The following is an 18,724-nucleotide window of genomic DNA, read 5'->3' on the forward strand; positions in this document are numbered from 1 at the left end:
TTGACAAACATCTTTTATTATCATTATTTAAAAATACAGATATAAAATTATAGTATTTCCACATCTGGGATGTGAGAGACCCCCATCCACTTTTTGTTGTCTTTTCTTTTCTTTTCTTTTCTTTTCTTTTTTCTTTTTCTTTTTTTTTTTTTTTTTACAACAGGGCTTGAGCAAGCCATACAAGAAGACCTGAAAGATGCTTTCAGTCCGCCCTATCAGTCAGCTCTCATGTTAAAAAGTCTGGTAACATTAAAAAATGGGCAAGTGGCAGGAATGGGCAAGGCAATCAGCAACCTCCAGATGAAGGACAAGCTTCTACTGCTACATGTTGAGACACCAATGACTGCACCGCTTATGAATACATGAAACCTTCAAGTCGGTGTGGAGTTGTGCGACTGTTGTTAAAACTCCAGATGAAATTATTATCGTAGTATTGTCAATATCATTTCATTTTCTTCATGGTGGTAAATGTGTGTGTGTGTGTGTGTGTAAAGTACACAAACATAACTTTTCACACACACACACACACACACACACACACACACACACACACACACAAGCTTTAAAACCCTGTTATCTGTGTGCACTGAAGTATCTGGGTATCCCCAGCTATCACTTGGCATGAGCTGTGTTTCAGTGACAAGGTGTGCAGATGGCCATTACCTAGCACTTGCCTCAAGATTCAAGTTTAAGTGGATACAGTAGTACACTCACAATACATATTCCAACACCTTCCAGGTCATATGTTGTATTTTCTTTTTTTTTCAAGCCAACAATTATCCAATGATCAACTTCTCTAGCAAGATGTGTAACATTCATTAGCTGTAAACTATCAGTATTAAAGTAAAGTACAGCAACAGCAGAGCCATGCTACCTTAAAGTGCGAGCTATGAGATTAAACCAAAACAATCTGAAGCAGCGAAGGTGTACTGCCTATGAACATGTGGAACTGCATCAGCTTCTTGAAAGGGTAATCAGCTCATACTTTAATAACACTTTATTTCCAAAGTGGCTCAGGCAGATACAGAATCAGACTGTTTGTAAAACCAGATGTGATGAACTCTCTGTGACCACCTTAAACTATGTTCCTGTGTACTGTAATTCCTTGTAGCTATATGGATATATAGCATCAGTGGAAGATTTGCTAACATCGTTTAAACAGTCGCACAATAAACTCCCTCACCAGTGTCTATATAGGCACAGTACTGCACTACATAGAAATCCTTGTATTTTCCAAACCTCAGGTTATAGCTATGCTATAGAGGCAGTGGACAGGCCCATCACTCATGAAGTCAGCTGAGCCACGTACAATAAAACACTGTGTTTTTTGCTATGATTCCTTCTAATGCCACTCATGTTACTATGAGGTGCTTCTATACATACCTGTCCAAAAAGTATGTTCATATGAAACTACTGTACGTTGCATTAACAAATTCACATTCAGTGGCACTGTTAAGTGCCAGAGCTGGAAGCATTGTGATACTCATATAAAGCAGTAAAACTTAACCAAACATACACTACATGAACAAACAAGTGCCTCTAGCTACACTTTGAGCTTTTGATGTTACAGCTTGTTGTATCACATGAAATGTGTCACAGGAAAATCTGTATTTGACACAAGAAAGACCTGCCGTTTCAGGCAATGTATTGAGTTATGTTGTAGTAGGAAAAAACATGGTGGAACTTTGATTTTTGCTTCTGTTCAGACCCTCCCCTGGCAGCCTAGGTGGAGCAGTCCATAGAGGTTGTCCTCCCAAGAAAAGGGACAGAAAATGCCCAAAAAAGACACGTTTACATTCAAATGTTACAGCCTTCTAGCAGCTGCAGTAAATATGACTGTTGTCCATTGGGAGCAAAGACAGAAGTTGGGGTGATGGTATAGAACAACAAAACTGCAGGGAGAGGTCTGGATGGATGTATCAGTCAACAAAAATTGGGACTTTAATTCAAAAAATCACTGTAGACAAAAACAGAGATTTGTTTAACAGTCAATACAGCCTTCCTTTAACCATGTCCCCTAGCCTTAATGAAGAGGTCATTTTAACCCAAACCACAATGTTTCTAACCAAGATGTGTTTGAGCCTAAATCTAACCAAAACCTTAAGCATAGCATTGTCAGATCTTAGACTGATTTATTTTTCCCACAGTGATTTATAACAGTCTTGTAAGACACAGACAAATGATGTCCTGTCGATACAGGCATAAGATCAGAAAACTCTATGTGTCATTCTAGAAGGCAGTTAAAAACGACATATTTTGTCATTAAATTTGGAGGACATTTGTGTTATTTAACCAAGACCACAATTTTTCTAAGAAATGAACCATAATTCAGCTGCCATGTACAGAAATATGATGGGATGATGTAAAGAATGGGGGAAAGGCTGGTAGTTTGGTAGTAGGCTGTTTTGCATATAATGTGGGAGAAACCCAGAGAGCCCAGAGGAGCCCCCTCCACACACACAAGGGAGAACGTGCAAACTCCAAACTCCACACAGAAAGGCTCCAGCTGGCAGGCAGGTTCAAACCCTTCCTCTTCTCGCTGTGCGTACCACTATGCTGCATTCAGAGACAAGTGTATAATTTGTGATTTTGGGCTGTATGAATAGAATTAATTTGGTTTTACTTGAACGCCATAATCTGGCATTATACAGGTACAGTATGTCCCCATAAAAACATTATTCGCTAATGCAAAGTAGTGTCAAAGTAGTGGCATATGAACATATTTTGTAGGCTGCACTGTGAGGTGATGAGTATTGACTATCTCTCTGTCTCCGGCATTGCTCTTATAGCTTCTGGCAAAAGTCCAAAGCAATTCCTTGATATATAAACAGATTTATTATGAACAACTATGGTGGACATATGGAAGAGAGTTTCATCTCATCCTAATGTCTACCAGTTCTATTCAGATACAACACAGTTATCTTTGCACTGCTGCAAGTCCAGGAAAGAGTTGCAAAGTTATTGCAAGTTTCTAAGGCTGTTTAAGTATATTAGTCAAAATTAGATGAGTAGCATCTTGTGCAGCAGGCAACTGGAAAGCAAGCTTTTGTGATTGTAGTCTAACACTGATTAAAGTATGAGCTGTTTCCATGAATCAAGAGTAAACAAAAAAACATTTAGGTGTTCAAAAAAAATGTACATTACTGAAGTTAGCAAGTAAAAAAAAAACAGCATTCAAAAATAGTAGTACCATGGGCCACTGGGATATTTCAAGAGTACAAATATTAAAACATAGCGTTCAGATTAATGATATTTATAATAGTCATTTATGTTATTATTGTTATTGTCGTGAATCTGTTGTAACTATATAAAAATATGTTATCTGTTTCATCAGTGTAATAAAATCCCACCTCTCGTCAAATTATAACAAATCAAAGTGTTTTGCATATCTAGCATTAGCATTTAAGGTAGTATGGCACACCCCCTATTTAAAACATTCAAGGGTGGTAATCCAATTAATGCCTTGTTTACGAGAACCAATTACAACATGTTGTCCTTCAAATGTTTTCAAAGAGAGCTTTGGTTTGTTAAAACCATTTGAGAGCAGCACAGAACAAAAAGTCAACAGAAAAATACAAGTGAAACCAATGTCAGCTTTTTTTCCCAGATGGGAAAATCAGAAAGTTCAATCCTCACTGGTCCTACATCATCTAATGAGCACAAGCTAATAGTGTCTATTGTAACTACAGAACATCTATCACTAGTTACTGGGAGAAAGAGTGATACGAGAGACGAAGAGAGTGACAGTTTTAAAGGTTAGCAAATCTGTGTATAGACCACTACACTGGTATCAAAGACAGCACTCCTACATAAGGTCATTGGATTTTCTTTTGTATACATTACTGAAATACATTAATGATCAACTGAAGATTATTGTAGAGGATGACAGGGAATGGAGAGAGAACTGGATGGATGTACAGGACATAATATGATTATTGTTAGTTTTATAGATATTATTCATATAATCATTAACAACCACAAAAATATTGATACAAATCCTTCTTAGAAATGTAAACCATACAAGGGAACATACATGTTTCTCTTCTTAATTAACCATATACACATTTTTTTTCATTATTTGATTATTACTTGAAGTCCCCATTTTAGAAACAGTCCAGCATTCAGCTTCCCACTGTTTGTAAAAGTAATTTGTAAAATGTCTGTATCAGCATAGAGGGGAAGAAAAACAGGATATACATTTATCAATTCATAAACCATTCCAAACTTTAAAAGAAAAATTGATGCTTTAGTTATAGCAAATTCCTATTTACATGAAATTATAGATAACATTCCTATTTTTCCTTTATGTTTTTTTGTAATGCTTGTATGAAAATGTGTGTGTATGTAGTGATGACGGATCAACCAGTGGTGGAGGCTATTTGGCAACTGTCAAAATTTAAAAATAGTAAAACAAAAATGTCCTGACAGGTTAGACTGAGCAAAATTGAGCCATAAATAAAAACCCTTCACATCACTGAGTCCACCTCAAAGAGACAACTAATGTGCAAATAAAATCTGCTTTCAGCCTCACCGCTAATCACGGTGCAACAACTACACTTTGTTAGCCAGTTATTTTTCCTATTTTTTCCCATTTTTAAATGAGCTCTCACAGGGGACTGAGGTAATAAGCAACACTTATCTGCTGCACTTCGTCCTCCTTGGAAAGAAACACAAGTTACCAGAAATATATTTCAGACTTGAAATATTGCCTTTTGTGTGACACCGGACATGTAAAGACAATTAGAGTGTATTAAACAAACATCATGCAAATATGAGGACACAACCAATCTGTCTAGTATTCCCAGAACCATCACGTGTGATTTGGATTGAATTCCTTTAATGCTACTAAACTCCAGAGTCACTGAGATATAGAGAATGAAAGAGGAACCTGTCAGCAGTGTGTCACAGAGCAAAGCTCCACAGATGTTTGTGTGAAAACAACAACCGTGAATTGTCTTTTTCTAACCAGGTACAATGTAGCTCCTGACTTTGACAAATATGCTGGCATTGAATTAGCCACAGTTGAGAAGCAAAGACTATATATAGATCTGTCATGGGATTATTTTTTCGTCGGGCATTGTGCGATGGATGGGACTCTGGTAGCACAGTTGACATCCGCCCAATCCAGTGTGATGTGGCCTCTTCACCTAATCAGCCATCACATCACAAAAATATGTCTGTGCCTCTCTATACAACTATATGAAATGACTGGGACTAAACTTACAGTCATACACTTCGTCTGAAATCTGACATAGTATTAAAAGGATAGCTTTTTCTATTTTTTTTTCCCTACAACCAAACATTTATAAAACAGGACTGTGAAAATATTGTAGTCCTCTTATTGCCAAAAATAGGTATGTTTAGTGACAACATTGCTAGAACCGAAGCTACTAAGTGTTATTGGTGTGTCTTGTGTTGTTTTGATGGACCAATACTGTCTCCACTGAGCCACATTGGTTAACATCAGATGTCTTTGTATGTGCAAATTGACAACCTTTCAATCACTCAAAGACAAAGAAAGACAAGTGTCTATAGTGTCTCAGCAGACACACACACAAAATTTGCAGTGACATGTACATTGCTTTTTCACGCGACGATCAAAAGAAACAAATCTATACATAAAATAATCAGAACTAAATACTCAAAAATAATTTTTCATTAATGATTTAAAATGCAAGACAAAAAAAGGTCATAATTCAAGAAAAGCAATTTAAATTGAGAAAAAAAATCATCAAAAGTAAAATCTAAACCAGCAAATCTCTACACAATGATACCGGACTACAGTACAGTCGGACGGATCTCAATAGCAGCTCAGGCTTTACAGTAGAGCAGGCTGTCATCTTTTCTTCTGCGATGATTTTGGGCTTTTGTTTTCGAGCTGTTCTTCATCTGGCGCCACCTCCACCCTGGTTCCCTGCATGGATGCTGTAGTGGTTAGTGCTGGATGGCATCACCTGTACACAGAAGCAGTTTAGAAACTCTTGCCTGACTTCACCGGCTTCCTGATATATTCTGTTGGCAGCACAGACACACGCAGCCAAAAGCCAGTCGGTATCAACAGCATTTTTCTCTGCTAGACCCAACATTGACTGGGTGTCTTTGTGGCGTGTCTTAATTCACACAACACAGGGTATCTGCAGGTTTCAGAGAGCTAACCTGGGCTTACTTTAAGACCAAATAATGTCAGATATGTATCTGACATTGTTTGGTCTTAAAGTAACTAGATCATGGTTCTGCTACTCCCTGTTACTGGTTGATTATAACACAATACCGACTCGCCCTACAACTAAACCATGATCAGTTGTATTTGCTGCTTTAAACATATTTGACCAGTAACATAAAGAATGTTTATCAGGATATTTTTTCCTTAGCAAAACAATGACATAATTTTCTTTAGAAAATAATGTTATGTGAAAATGTCCTGAAGTACATTTTTATCATCAAAAGTAATCATTCATAAAAAAGTAGTCATTGAAGGTGTCAGTCTGTTGTTAGTTGGTGGGAAACGAGAGTGTGTTTCATTAATACAGGTCTCAAAATTCCAGTTAAATGACAACCGAGTTATCGACCCCTGGGGGCAGCAAACCCACTTTGAGCAGCTACTCTGTCACAAAAGCAACAGAAATATCAGTGCAACCAAACAATACTGTGGCCCGATAGGATTGATTACCTCACATTGTTTTAATAAAGAAGACAGTTAATGTTGTCTATCATAATAGAACTGAACTCATTACTGAATTACATCTCAAATGCCTGACAACGGTTTTTGTCTTCTACATCACATCCAGTACAAAAACTGCTACCAGAAAACTACTCTCAAGAGAGGTAATTACAGACTGTAAATACATGAATGACTATTGCTGAGAAAAAGCAAAATAGTTTGATAGCTAAGTGGTCTAAGAAAAGCTGGGAGTACTGTCATGTAACAGAACAAAAATACTATAGTGGTGTGTTCAGACTGAACGCAAAGTATTATTACAAGGAGGTTGCAATTGCAAAGTCAGTGGAAAGACATAAGTTTATCCAGGTAATATGAGATAAAGTGAAAATGTGTACTCGTAGGTTTCAAATGTTTCAACTGGAAACCAAACATGCATGCTTTCAAAGCTGTATGACTCTGCTGAATGAAACACGATATCCACAGAACTTTCACAGACACATCTTATTCTAGACTAAAGAGTTGGAAATACAGACAGAACACCACAAGAAAAATATTCCGTCTGAGAAATTACATCATTTAATTTAGTTTCAGAATCTGCCGAAATACCATTAAAGAAATCTGTGATTTTATATTTGATGATATAAAATTTACTTCCAGTACATGGTGAAAAATTTTCAAGACTTCAATCTTTTAATGACCCACAGATACCCTGTCATATCCTTTTAGGGGTGTGAAATTTGAAACAACGTTAAGACACAGAGATTCAAACAGCTTGTGCCACAGCTGACAGACTTTTGCATGCCAAAATCCTTCTGATAACTGTTCCGTCAGTTAAACGTATTAGTTCCTTTCAGTATCCGCTTCAACCATAAATCAATGCATTGTTGCCACTGTTTTATTTGCAATATTGGAATCTGGATTTATAGTTGGCTTCTATCCTCTTTTGACTGTACACAAATCAAAGAACTTGATTTCATGAAAGAAAAGAGGACATTAAAGGTACTCTTAGCACAAAGCTTCATGGGAGTTGCAAATATATGATTCTATGAACAGCTGATACATGCCTGGGAAACAAAAGCAGCAAGCTTTGGTATGATGTATTGGTGTCCAGCATGCAAAGATGCTCATGCTGCAACTGCCGGAGTGTGTTCCAGTGTTGATATGATGGCTTAGTGAGAAACATACGCACTAAAGACTAAATTTGTCTTTGTGTTGCCTTCTCCCATGGGTTCCTGGATTTCCATACCACACTGTGGCTCCACATACAGCTATTTGAGTTTAAAAAGTTTTCCACCATGATTCAGTATATACATTGAAATAGTGAAGACAAGCATAGTGAAATGCTTTGGTAGGATGCTATGAAGGGTGCAGCTCATTAAATTATTGTTATAGTTTAAAATTAAATGGATTGAAATGATATATTTGCTCTTAATTTTTTACCCCTTGCAGGATTTGACAAAGACATGAAATTGTGTGAGATTACACTTATTACAATACTTAACAATCCTGGAAAGTTCATGGCAGCAATACTTTTCTCATCAGCTGGTAAACAGAACAAAAACAAACAACACAACAAACAAATAACAACCACAACAGAAGAGTGTGCTTCCAACTTTGTGCTATTAGTTTGTGTTTGGCCTGTTTCCCAGTTCGACTGCTATGCACAGAGCCCTAAACTCAACGTCCTGCTGACTGCCAGCCAGGCCTTATCACATGATCAACATCAACGCTGGACCTCTCTAATGCTCTTATGAATAGGAGCAAATCCCTGCAGCCAGGTCACAATATCTGGTGGAAAGTCTGAAACTAAAGACTGGAGGTCCATTAATTGCCGTAGTGTCGGAATGACATGTTCAGCTATCACACATTGCTATAGTGTTTGGGTGTCCACATACTTCATTAGGATGTCCAAGTACTTTTGGCCATACAGTGAAGCACAATTAACCAATTGCTACAAGGGACACGCCATATTCTACTTGGTGTGTGTGCTGGCAATGTGTTTGATTGGACACATTGTGTCCAATCAAATCAATCAGATAACCTTGGACTGCGCTCTCATCCGTTTTGCCAGAAGATTCTACATTGCTTTTTTTTTTTGGTGGAGCCCTCCTTGGTTGGGCTGACACTATGCCAACTCACTGGTATCATTGAAGGGAGCCATCATTTTTTACAACCTAATGTCAGTGATGGCTGGTTGGTTGTGGCACCTACATAGAGAGAGGTGAAACAGGTGGGATAGATCATGCATGTTTACACACTCAGAGATATTCCTTGGAAGCAGGTTAGAGGAGGCAGCTGACGAACACAGAGGTGCATGTCTGTCTTTCTCCTTTCACAGGTCACAATGGAGTTTGCAGATTTAAGTGCTGCAAATACATAAGGAAAATAGGCACACTGCATTGTGGGAAAAAAGAACAGAAAAAAGGAAGAGAAACAAAACTTCAAAAATTGGTAATCAAGAGGATGGTATACCCTTTGGGTTTAAAGTACAGCACTAAGGGAAAAAGCCTGTGGAATGGCTATCCAATCTGCTGAGGCTAACACATCTTCAAATACAGTTAAAAGGAGATGGGACTTGTGTGTAAGAGAAAGAACACATACAGATGGGTGACAAATTAAAGGAAAAACAAAAGGTCTGAGTAAGGTGTTGGGACACCGCAAGCCACAAGAACAGCTTCAGTGCTCCTTGACATAGATTCTCCAAGTCTGCGGACTCTGCTGGAGGGATGGAGGGCCTTTCTTGCAAAAGATGTCCCCTCATTTTGTGTTTTGATGATGGTGGTGAAGAGTGCTGTCTTAACATGTCGGTCTGACATCTGGTGACTGTGAAGGCCACAGCACATGATTCACATCATTTCATACTTTTCAAACCATTCAGTGACCCCTCATGTCCTATGGATGGGGGCATTGTCATGCTGTTTCTCCGCTCACTTTTCAGGTTTTGTATTTCATTTGTCACCTCCCTACATGTGTGACAGATAATCTTTATGATATCAGTAATGTTATTTTATAATTTCATAGTTTGTGTTCACAATTTGGGAACAGAAAAATCCTCTTTATGCAGCTGATAAAATCAATATCGAAGTCAAAATTTTCAGATACATTGTGACCCCAGCCCAACCCAAGTACCCCTCAGCGAGCTGCTCTCAAACACTCAACAACTGAAGTTAAAGCTTGAAGGCTACCATGAGCATTTTCCATGATGTATAAAGACAAGAGGGGCTTTGTCAGCATGAGTATGCTTTTGTCAGGTAAAGTCTGCTTAATTTACTTTTTCAGTATTTCATGTCTTCATCAAAATGAGATCAGATTTAATAACAAATATATAGATACATTGTGACCCCAGCCCAACCCAAGTACCCCTCAGCGAGCTGCTCTCAAACACTCAACAACTGAAGTTAAAGCTTGAAGGCTACCATGAGCATTTTCCATGATGTATAAAGACAAGAGGGGCTTTGTCAGCATGAGTATGCTTTTGTCAGGTAAAGTCTGTCTTAATTTACTTTTTCAGTATTTCATGTCTTCATCAAAATGAGTTCAGATTTAATAACAAATATATAGCTCTGTTTTCATCATTAAATTTTATACATTTTATAACTTTTAAAATGGCAGTATGGGTTTGAAGACCACACAGATTCCCAAGCACAGTTTGAGTGCCTGGTACATTAAAATAATTATTTTAAGTATGAGCCTCAAGTAAAACATAATGAAAAAGCTACATTTATAGTTTTTGGAACCACATGACTGCTGGCCCCCCCACCCCACCCCAGAATTCCAAATTAAATGGAAAAAGCAACAGTGGGTCAGAGTTTGAAGAATTTATGCATGCATACATGAGTCAAATACTGACGTTCCAATGTAAAAAAGGGTGTCTCAGATAAAATCCAATGGAAATCAACTTAGTGACAACTTTTCAAAGGGCTTGCCATTTTTGTGAATATACTATATAAACTCAAGACCGGAAGTATTTGGGCAGTTCCACATCATTTGTGCTTCAGGTTCTGAGCTTCAGCACATTCACTTTGAAATAAAATAACAGATACTACATTAAAGTGTCAAGTCTAAGCTTTAGGCTCAGCAAGTCAATATAGAAAGAACCGTGTGGGAGATCTTCCCTGGTGATGCTCTCCCAGAGCTTCACTGTAGCCTCCTTTAGCTCTTGCTGTTGTGGGGTCTCTTTTCCTTTAGTCTGGTCTTCAACAAGTGGACTGTTGCTCAGTCAGACTGAGATCAGGTGACTGATTTGGCCAGTTCAGGATATTCCACCTCTTCACCCCACCATCCTGCTGAATGATGAAATGTTATCCAATGAGTTTTGATACAATTGACTGATTCTGAGCTCAAAGAATGCTCCTGTAAACCTCTGCATTCATCCTGTTGCTACCAACAGCAGTGAAATCATCAATAAATGCCAGTGTGCCAGTTCCATTGGCAGCCATACATTCCCAAGGTTTAACAGAACTTTTCTCTTTCCATTGTTTTGACAAAGGTTGATTTTTGTTTCATCAGTCCATAGAAACTTGTTGCAGAACTCTACCGGTTTCTTTTTCTGTGTTTTTATGAAATGCAGCATGGCCTTTCTGTTTTTGAGGTTTTCCAGGGGTTTGCATCTTGTGGTAAATCCTCTGCAGTTCTAGTCATGAAGTCTTCCCTTGATCCTTGACAAGAAAACATATCCGCCTACATCCTGTAGAGTGTCCTTTACTTGCTGTGGAGTAATAAAGGGGTTTTTATTCACCATGCGAATGATTTTTGCTCATCAGTTTACCAGTTTGTATGCCAATTTCTAGTTTTCCTGTACACACCTGCTTTTTGAGCCTCATTATAATCTTCTCCACTTTCATGGTCACCTCTTCACTCCTCATATTGACAGACAACTCCACCTCAGTCTAAATGGCAACTCTCAACTGAATCAGTTCTGAGCAAAATCTGAGTTTTTTTGTGCATGAACTAATTTTGAAATGACACAAGGCCCCCCTAAGAAACATTTAGTTGCTACGTGTCCAGATACTTTTGAACCACTGAATTTGGGCACGACGTATTTAAAGGGCTATATCTCCTACACAATTCTTTCTACATTGAACCTACTCAAATTAAAGCTGAGTCTTGTCTCTTTAATATAGTATCCATTATTTTATTTAAATTAATTAAATTGAATGTGCTGAAGCTCAGAGCCTGAAGGTGAAAAGATGTGGAACTGCTTTGTCTTGACTTTAGCTGTGCTAGCACAAACCCTGTGAATAGCTGTGTCAGCTTATTGGGGGACAGTGTCCACAGTATATCTTGTATGATGGGAGCAGAAATGAAAAAGAATGTAAAATGTGTAAAAGGGATACAAGAACAATACGTTTGTATGGGCAGATAGGGTTGTGATATAGAAATATCATATAATACCTCAAATGAGATGGCAACCAGTCACCTGCTAGCTTTCAATGGTATCCATTTGTAAAAGCTGTTGCAATCAATGGGCCCTAAAATGTACAATTAGTAACTGTGTCAGTATGCACTTCTTGGAAAAAGAGCAGCGAAATACTGGTGAGTGTAGTTTATTCATAGGATGTGATGCCAGCATGAATGGAAATTTATGTCTCTTACGTTAGCAGGAAGGATAATATGTACATCACAGTTTGGTTCCAAAATTTAGATTTCTGAAATTACAGGTTGGTATCTATGAAGGTTTGAACTGAACTGTAATAATTTTGACCCATAATCTGTATCACAAGCATTTTTACTATGACCATGTAATTTGTGTTTCTTTGGTTTCTTAAATTAAAACTAAGAAAATACATTAATATCAAATTTTAAATGATATAAAATTCTGTTGTTTTTATTATTGTATTTACAAACAATGACTAACTGAAAAATCTTCAGACTAATACTGTACTGTGCCCATGTAAGGCCTTAGTGGATAAAAACTAGTGGTTTTCTCCCTCAGCGTGACCTATAATTAGTCAGACATGGCTGCTAGTAAAAACTAAATAGTGATGGATAATTCTTGAAGACAGAGATGTCTCTAATGCATGCTTAGTAAAATTTAAAAAAACAAAACAAAACACAAAATTGATATGACTTACAGTTACAAAATTCCATTAAAAATCGCAAATAACCTCCATCAAGATGCCAAGCCTTGACATCAGGAAATTCTTTTTTGAGGTCATCATCCAATAAATTAACCTGATTGTCACACAATCAGGTTAATTTCTGTTCAGAAACACAGATTAACATGTCTACAAACAATACAGATTAGAGATCAATGTGTCTGTTTGCGTAGGATTCTGTTATTTACTGTAGGGAAATTTTTTACACTTAGATCTTAGGATCTGCTTGTGAGGTTTATCGCATTCATGCTAACACGCATTAATCAAATAATCAAAAATCACAGGATATGCTAAACAGTAATTATGCACAGATGACAGTAGCTTGTTGCATTCACCAAACGGAAGAAAAAAAATCTGTTTTACTATTTTCATACACATGTATCATAATATATCATAATTACACCTTTGCAAGTCTTAATTATGAATTTTTTGTCTCGTAAAGGATAAAGCCGACGATTCTATATTTTTCTATTTGTCATCTATTCCCATACAAAATCAAAACCAACACTAAATGTATTCTACTAACAAGCACTGTGTGTGTATCAAAGCCTGATATATCTTATTTTTCTGAGCAACATTTGTACACTGGGTGACATGTTCCTTCATTATCATGAACACACACTCTGTAGATTGTTTTGATTCAATCCCACATACATCATCCTACTGTTAGAAATACCTACTAGTGCACCAAATATGGATTAATCCACCACTGAAAATAGTCCCTAACTAATGCATGATTTCCTCGTTTGAGCAACTTTTGTTAAAAACTAGGGCTGACCCGAATGCCTCGAAGCTTCAAAGCTACCACTGTTGCGATGGTTAATCATCATCCAAATCAGTATTCCAATGCTGCAATTATTTTATAAATTTTATTATCTATGCATTACCACAAAAATCCCAAATAGGCCATGAAATAATAAATTGTAACCAAACATTATTTATTATGCATCTACATTAATTATTATTAGTTTTTCTCAGACAAGGACATTTAGTCTTAGTGATAGTTTTGTGCGTCACAGCTCTCATCTAACGTTACCAGCACTGACACTGGGACAGTGACACGGCTTACAAGTTACATCTACACTAGCAAGATGTCGAAAAGTCAAGCATACGGAAGAACTTCCAACTTTGCAAAGATGATCTGCAAAAAGTTCAGTGCCAGATATGCCAAAGAGAACTGGCATATAACAAATCTAAGACTTTGGCAAATGACCTGAGAACTGTAAGTAACAGCTTAGCTGTCTGGCAAAATTTTCTTTTTTCTGTTATGGCTAATGTTAGTGCGACCTGCATGGTAACAAAGTTTAACGTTGAAGTCTGATTTTTGTTCTCATCAAAGGTCTCTCAAAGTATTTGAGAGACCAACTAACACGTTGTTGGTTTTGGTCTTTAGACAGGACTTGCTGATAATAAAATAAATATAATAAAATAAATTATAAAGTAACACCAGCCTTATCTAATAATTATATGAAAATTATCCATCCATCCATTGTCAGGGTTAGGGTTAGTGACCTTTACAGTGTGCACCCTGAACAAATACTTCACCCATCCCAGAGCTGCCACATACATATTTTGTGTCCCACTTAAGGGGCTGGATGCACTGAAGATTGTGACCCATGATGGTGGGCCCTATGAAGACTCAGCTGAACATGACCATCTCTGGTTCACACCACAAGGACCAAAATCAATGGAGCATTTGGGCATTCCTTGACAACTTGTTCAACTAAAAATGTCTCAGTTTAATACCAACCAGCTGTCCGCGAATGGCAAAATGTAAATATGAGGAATTACGATTAATGAGTCTCTCCCTGGGTTTATAGAACAGGCTGTAATGCTTCATGTCTACACATGATAGACAACCATCAAGCAGTGAAACTGGTTAAAGATAACCTACCCATAAAACTTATATTTGTCTGTAACACTCTGCCAATAACAACATTTTGCGGCTCCTAAAAAGAACAACTGCTTTATTCCGGACTTTCATTACTTTGAAGTGGCTTCTCATTAGTCAAATTGAACATTATGAGTGATTGATTGATTGAACACCTGGTGATTGTGATGTGGTGAGATAACAATTGCCAACTTTAGATGTTTACCACAACCCCATGACTGCACAACTGAGCAGTGCACAGTAGGTCATGCTGCAAAGGATACACTGGTTGTGTCTTCAAATTCTGTAAAAGAAGGATTAATTTACCAGCTGCATATGGAGAGCCATATGGGACAGACCATGCCATCCTGTTATGATGTATGAGAAATGCAAAGTTCCAATGATCCAGTCCTTGTATGTTCTACAAAATAGAAACATATTCACACTCACACTAACACTTGTGCACTATTTAGAGTTTCCAACTCACCTGACCTAAATGTGTTTGCACTGTGGTACCAGAGGAGGGTTTTCAGCAAGAACATGAAAACGCTCGATCTTTTTGTTGTGAGGCGCCAGTGTCCTGAGCCACCATATTATTTGTATTCAAACAGGATAATCTGCTATACAGTAGATCCACTTAAGAGAAAACAAGAGTGGTGGTACAGTAGGCCTTGGTTCATACCAGCAACCTGGCTGGGGCCTTTCATTGTGGAGCTGAAATGCAAAAGAGGTTAACTACAAAATCCTATTTGGCCATAGGTGTCATTTTGAATGTGAATGTCTCTATATGTCCGCCATGGGATAGACTGACGACCTGTCCACAGTTTTCCCTACCTTTAGCCCAATAGCGGTCTAACAGTTTAAGTGGGTATGCATAGTGTATAGATGATAGTAGATAAATGGAAGAGAAAATGGGTGTGAATTCTGTTTCTTTGGTGAATGCAGTAGATATGTAATACATAAAAATAATCCATAACAGGTCACCATTATCAGCCAATGTAACTATAAATCTCAACAATCAAACTAAACCATGCATTGCCAGGTTTTCTGAAACACGACACTACAGTATTGTTCAGATTGTATTTCAATTGATGGAAACTATATTAGTGATAATTTATGGAAAACATATAACAAATTGTAGTTGGAGCTTAATTTCCACTGAGCCAGATTGTTCATTGTCATAACAATGTGTTTAAGGTGTTAAAATATACTGCAGTAATTACATGCACAGTGACCAAGAAGTCTTTTTTATAGGCATGACAAACATACATGCATTTCCTTATTCAGTGTTCTCATCATGTTTCATTTTGATGAATAAAATGACTTGAGCAATAAAAATACGCTACTGTCAAGTTTTGTGGACCGTTCTCTCAACAGCTTGAGAATTCGCTGGGTAAACAGATGATATTCATGAGATATGTACACCAAAAAGCAGGTGGTCAAACAGACAAAAGCCCTCATTCAGGTTTCTGGACAGTGTGCTGTTAAGTTTTTTTCAGAGAGATGATCAAAACAGGTAATATCAATACTCTACTTTAGTTAACAGCTATCGTTGGACAAGTTATGGCTTTGGTTTCCCAGCTTTCATCTGCCTATCAAGTTCTATCTAAAGGTTAACAAGCAGCTTTGGCTGATGGCATCAGCTGGCCAAGCATCAAAGAGCATGAAGAAATCTTCTAATAGCAGTAGTTTGCAAAGGGCTTATAACAGTCTTTTTAACTGATAGTATGCTCTGCAGGGACTTTCTAGGAATCCCTTAATTTAACATAAAACAGCAAAGAAAGACGTGTTAGTGTGAAAATAAGAAAATGGAAATGTAGGAAAGGAAACACAAAGAGACTGCTGAAACTATCCTTATACCTTGGACTTTTTATTAAGTAAATACATTTTATGGTGAAGTGTCAGTTAGTTTTAGTTAGACTACTGCAAGGTAAGAATGTGTTTTAAAGGAGTAACAACAGTAAGTGCACAAAGTATGAAAAAATTACTGATTCAAGAGGGGGACAATCCAAATGATCTCTATTTCACCTTACTATTTTCTATCTCATATTCTTCTTTGTAATCAGTGGTCAAATAGAGAAAAAATAAAGAGAAAAATAGGGTTAGAATGAGTTTAGCCTCAAAGAGTTAGTGGAGAGGTATGATGCAGTGGATGATGATGAGTAAAAAATAGATACACTCACAGCAATGCTATGGCTGAAGCCAGAGCCTGGCTGAGGGCTGGTGGCACTGATATAGTTTCCAACACCAGACTCCTGACTGGTGGTTCCATAGAGGTCAGCTACAGGACTAGGACTGTTGGCACCAGGAAAGGCTCCAGGCCGAGTTGGGTTGGTTACTGTTGAGGAAGGGCCAGGAAACAGATTAGCATGAGAAACTATTAAAACAACTGGCACTCAGAGATGAAGGCTGACTATGACCTGGTACACAAAGAGAGATGAACTTTATTTAGCACAATCATCATTCCTCAGTAATGATTGGAGAGATGACAATATACTGTATTTGAGTTCTTTTAATGGAAATGATAAAATGCAACTTGACAGTCTTGATAGCCTTATGTGTGAAAGGGGCAAAGGAGGATCTTTCAGTTACCAGTAAGCCATATTCTCTTCTGTCAGGAACTCAGTTCAAAGCCAGATTTTTTAATTCATGTAAAGGAGTAATTATTTTGGTTTTTACCAAAACCTTTCCCCTTCACACTACTTTCATATTCAACTATTTTGCATTAGTTCTTTATGGTAATTGGCCACATTGAGTTCCAATACAGGGAGCAGAGACAAAGAAGTCAGGGTATAGGTCTTTTCAGATTGGAAAACAACAACCACAATGACTGCTGCTAAACCTGCAGAGGTCTCATTTTCTCACCATATTACACAGTAGTGCACTTTGTGTCAAGTGGCGGCAAATGTTTGACATGGTTGAAATGTTTTCAAGGTTTAACAAAGTAAAACTATTGAGGTGCAAAGAAAATGGAAAAATCTGTGCATGATCATGGGCAGCGGCTACATCCTCCTCCTGTACTAATGGGTAAGGCTCATGGTGGGCGGCCGTCTGTCTCGACCGGCTGGGTTGAGAGACAAGGGGGGGGCAGGAGGGAGGAGAGAGAAACATAGCACAGTACAAGTACAACATAAAGATGTATAATAATAATGACACTAATAATAAAACATATACTTATAATAATAGGGTGAATAATTATACTAATAAAAGTAAATATAACAATATTAATGAAAATCATAATAAATGAAGCAGTGGGTGTTGAGCGGGATCATATAGGTGGTTTGCAGTCATAGATCCAGACTCTCTAGCACCAGGGGCAGAAATACCTGCAGAAAGTGACAGGAGGAGAGAGGAGAGAGACGAGGAAGCACAAAACTACAGGAGAGAGAAGAAGTCAAGTTAGTAACAATCATTGATTCCATATGAATGCGTACAGATGGAGAGGAAGAGGGGAAGAGAGGAACTCAGGGCATCATGGGAATTCCCTCCATAGTCTAGGCCTATAGCAGCATAACTAGGGGGTGGTTCAAGACCAGCCTGAGCCAACCCTAACTGCAAGCTTTAACAAAAAGGAAGAATTTTAGGCCTACTCTTAAATCTGGACAGGGTGTCTGCCTCCAGGACCAAAACTGGAAGATGGTTCCACAGTAGAGGAGCCTGATCCTATTTTTGGAGACTCTAGGAACCACAAGTAAGCCTGCGTTCTGGGAGTGCAGTGTTCTATTGGGGTAATAGGGTACTATGAGCTCTTTAAGATATGATGGTACCTGACCATTAAGGGTTTTGTAGGTGAGGAGGAGGATTTTAAATTCTATTCTGGATTTTACATGGAGTCAATGCAGAGTAGCTAACACAGGAGAAATGTGATCTCTTTCCCTAGTTCCTGTCAGTACTCATGCAGCATTCTGGATCAGCTGGAGATTATTTAAAGATTTGTTGGGGTAGCCTGATAATAAGGAATTACAGTAATCCAGCCTAGAAGTAACCAAGGGGGGGAAAGTACAATAACTTCAGTTTTGTCTGAGTTTAACAGCAGAAAGGTGCTCATCATCCAGGTCTTTAAGTCCTCAAGGCATGCTTGAAGTTTAGCTAACT

At 37.9% G+C, this 18,724-nt stretch overlaps 1 protein-coding gene across 2 annotated transcripts in view; it reads right to left on the reverse strand.

Moving 5' to 3' along the window:
• Nucleotides 1-557: 557 nt before the first annotated feature.
• Nucleotides 558-18,724, reverse strand: part of LOC120787382 (RNA-binding protein Musashi homolog 2-like) — a 294,204-nt gene continuing 276,037 nt past the window's right edge. For both annotated transcript variants that reach the window (XM_040122984.1, XM_040122985.1), the window contains 2 exons: nucleotides 16,813-16,967; nucleotides 558-5,954 (listed from right to left, as the gene is read on the reverse strand). In XM_040122984.1, the coding sequence (XP_039978918.1) occupies nucleotides 5,886-5,954; nucleotides 16,813-16,967 (224 nt within the window). In that variant the 3' untranslated portion in view covers nucleotides 558-5,885. The remainder of the gene's footprint in view (nucleotides 5,955-16,812; nucleotides 16,968-18,724) is intronic.

The sequence above is a fragment of the Xiphias gladius genome, unplaced genomic scaffold (assembly GCF_016859285.1).
Source record: "Xiphias gladius isolate SHS-SW01 ecotype Sanya breed wild unplaced genomic scaffold, ASM1685928v1 HiC_scaffold_1472, whole genome shotgun sequence".
NCBI classification, from domain to species: Eukaryota; Metazoa; Chordata; class Actinopteri; order Istiophoriformes; family Xiphiidae; genus Xiphias; species Xiphias gladius.